This window comes from Lacerta agilis, chromosome 9, assembly GCF_009819535.1.
Source record: "Lacerta agilis isolate rLacAgi1 chromosome 9, rLacAgi1.pri, whole genome shotgun sequence".
Taxonomy (NCBI): Eukaryota; Metazoa; Chordata; class Lepidosauria; order Squamata; family Lacertidae; genus Lacerta; species Lacerta agilis.
The window spans coordinates 39,351,121-39,364,660 of NC_046320.1; the positions used below are offsets into that span (position 1 = coordinate 39,351,121).

The following is a 13,540-nucleotide window of genomic DNA, read 5'->3' on the forward strand; positions in this document are numbered from 1 at the left end:
TCAAAGGAGGCTAAAAGCAAATTAAAAACAATACAGCTGAGTGGGATTTTTTTAAAAAAACAAAAACAAAAAACAAAAAAAAAATTGATCTGCAAGTCCACTATGCAATATCACAAGACTACTTTGCACAATCCCATCCTCGTGCAAAGCAGTTTGCTTAGTGAAAGAGGGTATGGCTTCTTAAGATATACAAAGCCCCTGTGCTCATGGACAAGTAGTTTCGTGCTTCTTTGAATCACAGCATGAAGTAACACCTTCAGTAAGAAAAATACACAGCAAGGGAAGACGATAAAACCCTGACAATTACAACTCTCAAAAGATTTGGTGAAAACGGTTTCTTTGCCTAGGAAAATTGCTTGTAAAAGAAGAATGCAATGTGGGTGGGGGGAGGAGAATAGAACGGCTTGCTTGAGTTCCTGCTAGCTTATAGTATCTTGCAGGAAATGCATGGCTGGCTGGCTGGAACCCTACACAAGAGCTCTTCTGTTATTGTATGGTATTGGTTTATTGCAAGAGTTTGTGGCAAGTTATAAATAAATTTACAGTATTGGTATTCTTTTTTATCACTTTCATTAAGAGCGAAGCAGCTGTTACATTTAAATCTGATCTCTCTGCATAGAGCTTTAAGATGAAAAATGTGGTTCAAAAACATATATTTGAAAATACTTAAATAAAAATAGTTTTTTTTCAAACTTCTTCCATGATTGTAGTGTTACTGCAATTTATTTAAAAATGACAGAGAGGGAGTATGGGGAACCTTTTTCAGCCAGAGGACTGAAATCATATCCTCTGGGGGATATATGCCACTGGTGGGTGTGGCCAAAATGGGCAAGGTCACCCCCCCACATATAGGTGCATGGCTGCATATATACATGTGGACAACGTGTGGACACGCATATACACACACATGCATTTTAGTGGTTAAGGATAAGAAGATTGAACGCCACCTTACACAACACAAGCAAATTTGAGGTTAGCGGTATTTGCTTTCCTGTGTTATTTCCAAGGTCAATATTGAGTAGCTGAACAGTCAGTAGGCTAAAGAATGGAGTACTTCTGCTTTTACATACCCTGAGTATCTTATGAGTGGAAGAACAATTAACTTGAAGGAAATGTGGTATTTGGCGGTACTAACTGCATCAGCAAGCTAAGTTCTTCATGCAAAATTTATCCTGCCCTTCCTCCAAGTTGCTAAGGACAATGTAAATTCCCTGCCCCGTTTTATCTTTACTGCAGCCCTGTGAGGTCGGTTATGCTGAAATATATTCACTGATCCACAGCCTCATACTCCTTTTTGGCTGAGGAAATTCTCCCTCACTGAAGCCCAACACTCCAGTTGTTACGCCACACCAGCCCTGCTATATTAAACACAAAGTGTCATTTAAAATAATATTTTGTAAGCTGATTCTGCAAAACTTATTGAGCACCATCCAAGGTGTAGCCTTTGGTGCTGGGTCTAAAATCTCTTTTAAAGTCATACTTCCTGCCTTTGAAAACTCTAGTCCCAGCCAAGCTGTGGCTTTCTGCAATTACTTTACTCAGTGTTGAGGCAAAGGCATTCATTGCGCACTCAAAGGCACTCTCTTTTACATTGCTTGTTCCATGGCTAAGACTTGGGTTCTAGAAATAGGTTCTAGTACTAAACCCTGATTAGCCTAGCTGGAATTATTTCCATCATACTACAAGCCTATGCATTTCAACTATGAATCAGTTTTTAGTTTAGCTTGCATTGTTGAGAAAATACTTCTTAAAATGAAAAGGTTATTGATTTTTTTTTTAAAAAAAAGATAAATCAAACATTGTTCAAGCTATGCCTATTCCTTTGCCAAGACACTAGCCTTGAAGGTCAAAATGTCATCTAGTCATTGTTCACAGCCTGTTTCTGCCCTCCTTCATAGCCGAACAGGTGGTTTTGATTTGAAAGGCAGTCAAGTTGTACAGCACTTTCCCTCTGCTAGTCCATTGCAGGGGTTTGCACTAGATGCCCCTCAGGGTCCTTTCCAACTCTGCAGTTCTGTGATCAACCATACATGAAGATAAAAGGCACGAACTTGGAGGGAGACATGAAGCTCTGTATATAAAGCTGGGAAACTTGGTGACTCCAGCTTACGGTTCCCACACAGCTATTTATGGCCTTGCCTAGTGCTTCCCATATTTTTAGTTCTTTTGCATGAATTGTAACATGTGACTACTTAAATGAAGTGCATGTGAATTTATATGCCTTGGATTATGAATGAATGGCTGAATGGCTGTTCCTAATTAGAGGAGTACTGCTTCGTAGTATACGGTGACACAGTTGCCTGGGGTGGTTTGTGGTCACGAACTCAACTTCTGTACCTCAAAACGTCTCTCTTTATACTGAGTAAATGTTTGCGCTGTTACATTTTGTATCTCTGGCTTTTGCAGTTGGCAATCCAAATCTGCCTTTGGAGATCCCATGGCTATTGTTTCATTGACCATAGCTGGCTGTAGCATGGTACACAGCTGCTACCTTGCTAAATCTGAGTTATGTGCTTGTGCTATGCAGGGAACAAGAGACCCACTGTTTCTGACTGGTGTGACGTTCCCCCCGGATTACCCTATCTATGAGGAGACTAAAATAAAACTAACAGTCTATGATGTCAAGGATAAATCTCAAGACACGGTATGTACCTTGCTGCTTCTTTTGCTAAACTATGCAATATATGCTTTGCTATATGACTGATCTTTCCATGGGGTTATTTTGCCATCCATTTGATCCTTAGGTGTTTCAAGTGTTGCTGATCGTATTGAATTGTTGCTCAAGTTGCCAGGAAAGAAAGAGTTAAGGTTGTGTGTGGCTTTCCTGTTAACTGTGTCTGGCAGCATATGGAATGGATTGAGATAAGAAGGGTAGAAAAAAAAAATAACTTCTCTCAAAATATGTTACCGATCATAGAGTTCTAGTCATGTAAGACCTGAGTTCTGAAAGAAACGATAATCAAATCGGGCTTTAATTATTCTCATATTGAGACTTGTATTGTTGCAGCCCATCTGCCATCAGTTTTAAAAATGTGTATGTAATACTCAGGGGCGTCGTTGGGGAGGGGCGGTAGGGGCGGTACGCCCCCAGTGACAGGGTGATAAGCGGCGGGTGGGGGTGAGAAGCGGCGGCCCCTCCCACGCGCCGCTGCTCCCTCCGTCACCCCGGGAGCAGCAGCGCTGCACGGACGGGGTGCTCGCTCAGCCAAGCACCCCGTCTGTGCAGCGCTGCTGCTCCCGGGGTGACCGGTGGTGCGTGGGGAGTGGCAGGAGGGGCCGCCGCTTCTCACCCCCACGCACCGCCGCTCGCTCCGTCGCCGTGGGAGAAGCAGCAGCTGCTGCTCCTGGGGCGACAGAACGAACGGCGGCCGAAAGAGAAAGCGGGCAGGGAAGCAAAGCCGGCGCTTAAACGCGCCGCTTTGCTTCTTTTTTCCTCCCCTTTCGGCACTGAAAGGGAAGGGGGGGGGGGGAAGCAAAGCCGGCGCTTAAACGCGCCGCTTTGCTTCCTTTTTTCCTTCCCTTTTCGGCTTCTTTCAGCGCCGAAAGGGGAGGAAAAAAGGAAGCAAAGCGGCGCGTTTAAGCGCTGGCTTCGCTTCCTTTTTTCCTCCCCTTTCGGCGCTGAAAGAAGCCGAAAGGGAAGAGGGGAGCAAAGCGGGCGCTCTGAAGCACCTGCTATTTCCCTTTCCCCCCCCCCGGGGGGCGTGGCATCGCGCTGTGAACGTGCGTCATGACGTCATGACGCACGCACGCGTCACGATGCCCCGCCCCCAGGGGTGCCTCTTGGCTTCCCGCCCCGGGCGGCCAAGGGGCTAGGAACGCCCCTGGTAATACTTACTAAAGAATGTATACTTTATAAGACTGGATTTTGCATCACCTACACACACACATTAGTAAAAGGTAATGGAACAGGAATTGTTTACCAACATATATCCAGCAACCCAGTTACAGTTTTGTCTATATATTTTCATGCAGAGTTTTCCACCACAAAGGTTTGTCAATCCTTAATTTTTAAAATTTTTCCCTTTGTTTCATTTCCTGCTTTTCTTAATATTCAAACACATCTTTAAAGCATCTTCCCCAGAGCAGTTGACAAGCTAAGAAGTCACAAGACTTTTACATTTGTTTGTGTGCAAAAGCTGATAAAATATGGAATAATACCATTCCCCCCTCCTTAAAAACAAAATGCTTTGCATCTGTATTTAGTTTAGCATTTTTACCCGTTATGGATTGTGAATGATTAACATAATATTACATATTGCATTAATATTAGCGAAGAAGATATTTCGTTCACTTGATAACTTTTCAGAAGTGCGACATGTTTAAATTTTGAAGTTGTATTATTTTCAGTGCTTCGTCATTGTTTTTAAATAATTTTTATTAAGTTTTCAATTTTACATTTAAAAACAAACATTTTGCAAACTTTAAAATATCCAATGACTTCCCTTCTTATCCTTCCATGGTTCATTTTATTTGTTGTACATTCCTGCATATTTTACTATAACCATTCAAATCAGTTTTCCACTTTTACATTCATCAATTTTTTTTACTCTGTTTAATTTACCTTAGTGCTGCCAGCATTTTCAGATGTATACAGTTATTTTCCATATATTCAAAAAACATTTTCCATTCTTCTTTTAATATACCGTTTTTTTCCCGTCTATAAGATGAGCTTTTTTGACCCGAAAATGAGGTTCAAAATTTAGGTTCCTCTTATACACAGGTAGTGCTGAGGGGGGACGGGCAAATGGTTTTTTTGTGCGAGCCCCAGATTGCAAGCAGTTATTGGCTGCTTGATTGTTGGGGGCGGGGAGGAAATGCCGAAAATCGCTAACCTGCCAGAACGCAGCACACAACCGCTTACATCACAGCTGCCCGATCGCCGCCATTAGCCCTTTTGATTCCGCTGCGGCAGCCAATAGACAGCTGCCCTTGTCGCAGCAAGTGAGAGCGTGATTGGCGGCCACTGGCGGTGATGGGGCAGCTGATAGGTGGTTTCCTGGGAAATCTATTCATTTTAATGGTGTATTATTTTCAGTACTTTGAATAATTAGAATCAAGGTCTTGATTTACAGAAGTGCAGCTACGTTTCTGCAAATATTTTTTTAAAGGAATTGTTGCAAAATTAATACAGTATTAAAAAACAAAGCTATAAAAAAGGTTGTGAATGAGAGCCCTCAAAACCAGGAAATACAGTGTTAATTTGAAATTTTGGAAATCTCCTTTTAATACCTTACCATTTTGTACTATTTTCTGGGCCTTCCTGGTGGTAGTTGGGAGCAAGTCTATTATTTGCTAGTCAGTTGAAATATTATTTGTTCTCCTAGTACTTGGTAGCCACTTGACATCTGCCTCTGAATCAGAGAAGGGGCTACCTGGCTCACGAGGGGGAGGGTTGTGTTCCTGTCTCCCCTGAGAGTTCTGAATCCTCTTGGCCTGACTGTCATATTTTGTTCTGAAAACTGTTGGTTCCTCCAAAGAGGATTTCTCTAATTGAGGGTTTTCTAGCCTCTAAATTCCAGGGTGCTTCCCAACTAAGTACTGTACTATTCATCAGTATTTACCACTCTTGAACATGTGATGGTGTAATTTACGGTCTCACAGACACACACACAAGCAAACTAACTTCAGTCACACTTGATTTAACATTTTGTGGAACTTAGAGCTATATATTATTCTTATTACCAGTGATTTTTTTCTGGGGGAACGCAGGGGTACGCATACCCCAAAGCATTTTGTGAATCTAAGTTTGGCCTTATAGAGGGGCAGTATTTCAATATGCAGGGCCGTCTCGTCATAGGAGCTGGGTGGCGTGGTGCACCAGGGCGCCAGGCCCCCCAGGGGCGCCCCTGCGAGCCTGCCGACATACCGGGCGGGCGCTCGCGCGCCGATGGGCGAGTTACAAGCCGGCTGCCCTCCGGAGCCCCAGCTGGAGCGCTGGGAAAGGTGCGCAAAGCCCCGCGCCGCTCCAGCGCCACGCCCCTCATCCCCCGCTCGCCCACCTCCCTCCCGCGCTGGCCGCCCCTCGGGGGATGAGGGGCGTGGCGCTGGAGCGGTGCGGGGCTTTGCGCGCCCTTCCCAGCGCTCCAGCTGGGGCTCCGGAGGGCGGCCGGCTTACAGTGCCACGCCCCTCATCCCCCGCTCGCCCACCCCCCTCCCGAGGGGCGGCCAGCGCAGGAGGGAGGTGGGCGGAGAGGCGGCCCACCGGGGGCACCAAGGGACCGTCGCACCAGGGCGCCCGATCCCCTTAAGACGGCCCTGTCAATATGAATAGGAAAATGAGAGTACCCGAAACATTTTTTTAAAGGAATAAACCACTGCTTATTACTAACTATTGATTAAGTAGTTGATACCTGCTAATCTGCATTGTGGAGCAGAAAGGTAGAATTCCACAAACTGCCAGTTCAAGTGCTGAGATTAGAGGTGTCAGAAAAATAACGTCTGCTTGGATGTACTTGGCAACTGGAATTTATTCAGAATTTGTGATCTCTGAACTGCCATACTGTTACTGCCGTTCCAGAGCAATCAAGGAGTTGTTGTTGTTCAGTCGTTCAGTCGTGTCCGACTCTTCGTGACCCCATGGACCAGAGCATGCCAGGCACTCCTGTCTTCCACTGCCTCCCGCAGTTTGGCCAAACTCATGTTAGTAGCTTCAAGAATACTGTCCAACCATCTCATCCTTTGTCGTCCCCTTCTCCTTGTGCCCTCCATCTTTCCCAACATCAGGGTCTTTTCCAGGGAGTCTTCTCTTCTCATGAGGTGGCCAAAGTACTGGAGCCTCAACTTCAGGATCTGTCCTTCTAGTGAGCACTCAGGGCCGATTTCCTTGAGAATGGATAGATTTGATCTTCTTGCAGTCCATGGGACTCTCAAGAGTCTCCTCCAGCACCATAATTCAAAAGCATCAATTCTTCGGCGATCAGCCTTCTTGATGGTCCAGCTCTCACTTCCGTACATTACTACTGGGAAAACCATAGCTTTAACTATACGGACCTTTGTTGGCAAGGTGATGTCTTTGCTTTTTAAGATGCTGTCTAGGTTTGTCATTGCTTTTCTCCCAAGAAGCAGGCGTCTTCTAATTTCGTGACTGCTGTCACCATCTGCAGTGATCATGGAACCCAGGAAAGTGAAATCTCTCACTGCCTCCATTTCTTCCCCTTCTATTTGCCAGGAGGTGATGGGACCAGTGGCCATGATCTTAGTTTTTTTGATGTTGAGCTTCAGACCATATTTTGCGCTTTCCTCTTTCACCCTCATTAAAAGGTTCTTCAATTCCTCCTCACTTTCTGCCATCAAGGTTGTATCATCAGCATATCTGAGGTTGTTGATATTTTTTCCGGCAATCTTAATTCCGGTTTGGGATTCATCCAGCCCAGCCTTTCACATGATGAATTCTGCATATAAGTTAAATAAGCAGGGAGACAATATACAGCCTTGTCGTACTCCTTTCCCAATTTTGAACCAATCAGTTATTCCATATCCAGTTCTAACTGTAGCTTCTTGTCCCACATACAGTTTTCTCAGGAGACAGATGAGGTGATCAGGCACTCCCATTTCTTTAAGAACTTTCCATAGTTTGCTGTGGTCGACACAGTCAAATGCTTTTGCGTAGTCAATGAAGCAGAAGTAGATGTTTTTCTGGAACTCTCTAGCTTTCTCCATAATCCAGCGCATGTTTGCAATTTGGTCTCTGGTTCCTCTGCCCCTTCGAAATCCAGCTTGCACTTCTGGGAGTTCGCGGTCCACGTACTGCTTAAGCCTGCCTTGTAGAATTTTAAGCATAACCTTGCTAGCGTGTGAAATGAGTGCAATTGTGCGGTAGTTGGAGCATTCTTTGGCACTGCCCTTCTTTGGGATTGGGATGTAAACTGATCTTCTCCAATCCTCTGGCCACTGCTGAGTTTTCCAAACTTGTTGGCATATTGAGTGTAGCATCTTAACAGCATCATCTTGTAGGATTTTAAATAGTTCAGCTGGAATATCATCACTTCCACTGGCCTTGTTGTTAGCAAGGCTTTCTAAGGCCCATTTGACTTCACTCTCCAGGATGTCTGGCTCAAGGTCAGCAACCACACTACCTGGGGTGTATGAGACCTCTATATCTTTCTGGTATAGTTCCTCTGTGTATTCTTGCCACCTCTTCTTGATGTCTTCTGCTTCTGTTAGGTCCTTTCCACTTTTGTCCTTAATTGTGGTAATCTTTGTACGAAATGTTCCTTTCATATCTCCAATTTTCTTGAACAGATCTCTGGTTTTTCCCATTCTGTTATTTTCCTCTATTTCTTTGCATTGCTCGTTTAGAAAGGCCCTCTTGTCTCTCCTTGCTATTCTTTGGAAATCTGCATTCAATTTCCTGTATCTTTCACTATCTCCCTCGCATTTTGCTTGCCTTCTTTCCCCCGCTATTTTTAAGGCCTCATTGGACAGCCACTTTGCTTTCTTGCATTTCTTTTTCATTGGGATGGTTTTCGTTGCTGCCTCCTGTATAATGTTACGAGCCTCCATCCACAGTTCTTCAGGCACTCTATCCACCAAATCTAAGTCCTTAAACCTGTTTTTCACTTCAACTGTGTATTCATAAGGAATTTGATTTAGATTGTATCTTACTGGCCCAGTGGTTTTTCCTACTTTCTTCAGTTTAAGCTGGAATTTTGCTATAAGAAGCTGATGATCAGAGCCACAGTCAGCTCCAGGTCTTGTTTTTGCTGAGTTTATAGAGCTTCTCCATCTTTGGCTGCAGAGAATATAATCAATCTGATTTCGATGTCGCCCATCTGGTGATGTCCATGTGTAGAGTCGTCTCTTGTGTTGTTGGAAAAGAGTGTTTGTGATGACCAGCTTGTTCTCCTGACAGAACTCTATTAGCCTTTGCCCTGCTTCATTTTGAACTCCAAGGCCAAACTTGCCAGTTGTTCCTTTTATCTCTTGACTCCCTACTTTAGCATTCCAATCCCCTATAATGAGAAGAACATCCTTCTTTGGTGTCATTTCTATAAGGTGTTGTAAGTCTTCATAGAATTGGTCAATTTCGGTTTCTTCAGCACTGGAAGTTGGTGCATAAACTTGGATTACTGTGATGTTAAAAGGACTGCCTTGGATTCGTATCGAGATCAATCTATCATTTTTGAAATTGCATCCCAGTACAGCTTTCGCCACTCTTTTGTTGACTATGAGGGCCACTCCATTTCTTTTACGGGATTCCTGCCCGCAGTAGTAGATATGATAGTCATCTGAACTGAATTCGCCCATTCCCGTCCATTTTAGTTCACTGATGCCTAGGATGTCAATGTTTATTCTTGCCATCTCATTTTTGACCACATCCAGCTTACCAAGGTTCATGGTTCTTACATTCCAGGTTCCTATGCAATACTTTTCTTTACAGCATTGGACTTTCCTTTCCAAGGAGTAGATAGCAGGAAAAGTGATTGAGGCAAAGCGCAACTCTCTAACTTTTGGTCTCTTGCTAGCTTTGCTTGTCCCTGCCCTCTCCCTGAAGGGTAAAATAAGGGGAGGAAGGATAAAAAAGGAGCAGCACAGCAAGTAGTTTGCCAAGAGTTCTATGAAGCTAAAAATAAAATTTTGAAAAATCATTTGCTCTACTTTAGTTTATAAATGTTACATCCTTTTAATATTGGATTCCTATCAACAAGCTCTCTCCTTCTGACTGGTTTGCATCTTTTTTTTTTAATCCAATTATAGTACTGAAGCCCTTTTTAAATTGTCTGAAACAAAAATTGCATTGGGAAATATGGAAGTGAATTAACTTTGGTAAGGAAACATTTAAACTGAGTTTTGAAACCAATCCAGGTTGTTCCACTGCATTCCCCAGTGGGCATTGGACTATATAGTATATCAGAAAACCACAACACCATTTGGCACAAGTTGTCTTGTCTACTAAACCACCCCTAGGCTTGAAAGCAATCTTGTAGACAAGGTTTGGAACTATGTTACTGGATCTGTCTTTGGCCTGTTGGCTGAGAAGATTTGTGGTTTGGATAAGGTTACCAGACGTCCGCGTTTCCCGTGGACAGTCACCGGATTTACAGATCAGTCCCCATACAAAATCCATTGAAGTTGAAAAGTGTCCCGGGATTCATTGAAAAAAATCTGGTAACCTTAGGTTTGGAGAGTCTAAGTTTTTGCTAGAATCTAAGTTATAGTTCTTCACATCACCTAGGCGTTCCATGTCTGCCAATGATTAGCCCCTTGCTTCACAATATAACACAACAGAAAGCTTGTGAAAGCTTCAGAAGTGCCAAAGCTAATTTTTGTTTTGCTATTGTGAAGTTGAATACTCAACCTCATATTAATAGTTCATTTTCAGAAGAATGTGAAACTTGTTGTTTTCAAATTTGTCTGTTTATTGAGTGTTCGCTTTGATTTGTTTCCACAAATCAGTTTGTGACACTCACTGTTTATTGAGAATTCATTTGTTTGCATGGAGGTTATATCAGATTGCACCAAGCAATTGCTGGCCCATACTTATCTGTTCACTTTTCTGTACTGCAAAAAGCCTGGGTTTCTTTCAGAGAGGAGGGGGCAGGTTTGATGCAGAAGAGTGACAAATACTTGCAATTTTGCACAACCTAAATGTGCAAGTATGTGATTATATTCCACCTGCAAAACAGTGACAGGCAGAAAGCAACTTCACTGATGAAACCTATCAAAATTTAATTCTTCTTCTTCTTCTTCTTCTCCTCCTCCTCCTCCTCCTCCTCCTCCTCCCCCCCCCCAGTCCTATGCCTGCTTGGCATTTCCTGCTCCTTTTTTCTTTTTTCTTCCCTCAAATAATCGAGGCTCAAAGTATTACCCTTCACTGCTGAATGAATGAATGTGTATTATTACGGCCAAACAGCCAGCATACTAAAACCAGAATTTCTACATAGTTCTTTACAAAAACGATAAAAATGATCAGAGTGGAATTTAACAATCAATATACTAATTAAATAGACTTAAAATGTGTATCCAATGAAATATTGAAGCTTTGTGGTCTGCTCAGTGCAGTCTTTTAAGAGGATCACGTCTAGCACATGATTAGGCAAAACCCACAATTGAGTTGCTGTTCTCAGTAGCTCTTATTTTACAATGTCACTGTTGTTTATGTTTTGCGAAACTTAATATTTAATCTAATATCTGTTACTAAACAACTATAAGTATCTAAATGCATTTTTCCCCTACATCAAACAATTGTATTGTATTAGAGTGTGGTGCTGATAATGCCAAGGTTGCAGGTTCGATCCCTTCAAAGGACAGCTGCATATTCCTGCATTACAGAGGGTTGGAGTAGAATTAGATATTTCTCAGGGTGCCTTCTGTGATTCTATGATTCTTTGAATGTATTGTATTCTGATATCTTCTTAGCACTTCAGGATTATTTGTTTTCAAATACCAGGTGTTGGTAAACAAAATATAATTATTCTGACAATTTGACTTGAAAAATCCATTCCCCCTTCCTTCTGAAAGTTACCATGTCCGTTCTTTGCCATCTATTGAAAGGTCATACATTTTTACTCTGTTCATCTTGCAGTGTTATGAAAGGACTTTGCACTGTAGGGAAAAAATGACATGTGCTGGGCACAGTCCTTCAGCTGAACAACTGGAATAATAAAGTAAGATATAAATAAGCTATCTTGGCCTGAACACTTTTGAGGGGGTAGCAGCCAATTTCTGAGTGGTGCATTGAGTCATTCATTGTATAGACTGCTTACACAGTTGGAACAACAAGTATCTGTGTGCCATGGAAGATTTGTTTTGAGGATTTCCTTATATCAGCTGACCCCAAGGCAGACTACATTGCCTTGAAACAATAAAACACAACAACAACAACAACAACAACAACAACAACAATATAACACAAAATATTAAAACATTAAAACGATATCAAAACAGCAGAGTTCTAGATTCAGGTAGGTAGCCGTGTTGGTCTGACGCAGTCAAAATATATAAAAAACTAAAGAAATAAATAAATGTCCAGTAGCACCTTAGAGACCAACTAAGTTTGTTCTTGGTATAAGCTTTTGTGTGCATACACACTTCTTCAGATAGTGTGCAACAGCAGAGTGTAAGAGAATTTTAAAATCCTGATCCACTTCAGTGTCTGACACAAAAGGATAATAGAGTAGGTGCTTGGTGGGCTTCCTTGGAGAGCTGACAGAGATGGGCAGCCACAGGCACCTCTCCCTGGGTGGTTTTAACTCCTCACTAATGCAGAAGTGTTCTATGGGCAGCCAAGATGTTGGGAAAGAAGAGGAAGAAATGTGGCTAATGTGAAACCCACAGCTACAAATTGCTCTAGTCCTGCCAGGCACCAAGCCTCAGGAGACCCAGCAAGGCAAATGAATGGAAGCTCATGAATGAGATCCTGCAAGTGGGATTTATAGGAGTGATCCCTGCTCAGAATTCGAGCCCATTGCATTCCATTCTCCCCCACCCCATGCCCTTTTCTTTTCTCTCCCTAGCAGTCTGCCAGCATTTCTTGTCTACTGAGCATGCCCACTGAGTACTTTGGTATGTTTCCCCCCTTCTGTTCCCCCACCCCCAATGATTTTTTGGTACACCTGTAAACCTTGTGGTTCTTCCAAGCTTGCTGATACTCCCTGTTGAGTGTGGATGGTGCCATTTTGGCTATATAAGCAGTGGAACTCGCAACCTGAACATTAGAAGTAAAGAGAATTGTGTCTTCCTAATCAGGGACTGAGTAAGCCTACTTGTTTTGCTTCCTGCCTATGAATTTGGGGGTGAATTGGAGGATGTAGTGTGAAGCAGAATTAAAAACCACATTATGCATCACAAGTTGTGTACACTCCTGCTCCATGAGGCACCATTTGTTTGTGTTTTAATTGGACAGGATTAAGGAGGAAAATGGATCACTACATTTCTATCTCTGCTCCCCAAAAGTTTGCAGAGCATTTCCTTGCCCATTTTAGTCAGTTACCTTCTTTGGGAATATATCCAAATAATGTAGAAACAAGGCTTTTTAATTGAGGGAGCTTATGACTGATTTGGACGGAGAGATTAGTTCCTTCCAAATGTGAGGTATATTAATTTTGGAAATTATATAAGCTCTTTTTATGCATGACACCTGGCAATACATAAATGTATATTTTTAGAGATAGATGTGCATATAAATCTGCATATCAGTTGAGTAGGATAATAGGAGGGGGGATTTTTTTAATTTTTTATCAGTAAAGCTTATTTATTTTATCTTGGTACCATACCAGCAAGCACTAGAACTCATAAATTTTCAAACCTTGCTCTGGAAAGCCTGCTCCCCTTGAACTGAACTTGAAAAATATCTGAGACAGAGATGACAGCAAATATTTGTCAAGCTATGTCTATAATGTGTTTTCAGGTGTTGCATTTAACTTTTACTCAAAGTAAACCCATGGAAATTAATGTACCTAAGTTATTATGGTCATTATTAATTTCAGTGGATCTACTCTGAATAAAAGTTAGTTGAATATAACCAGCTATTTAGGCAGTCATAGCTGCTGCCAAAGAAACATGGGTACTGTAGTTTGTAAAGAGTGCTGAGTGTTGCTAG

At 42.5% G+C, this 13,540-nt stretch overlaps 1 protein-coding gene across 6 annotated transcripts in view; it reads left to right on the top strand.

Annotated features, from left to right (window-relative positions):
• Window positions 1-13,540, top strand: part of INPP4B (inositol polyphosphate-4-phosphatase type II B) — a 205,737-nt gene that overhangs the window by 82,673 nt on the left and 109,524 nt on the right. For all 6 annotated transcript variants that reach the window (XM_033160867.1, XM_033160868.1, XM_033160869.1 and 3 more), the window contains one exon: window positions 2,528-2,644. In XM_033160867.1, the coding sequence (XP_033016758.1) occupies window positions 2,528-2,644 (117 nt within the window). The remainder of the gene's footprint in view (window positions 1-2,527; window positions 2,645-13,540) is intronic.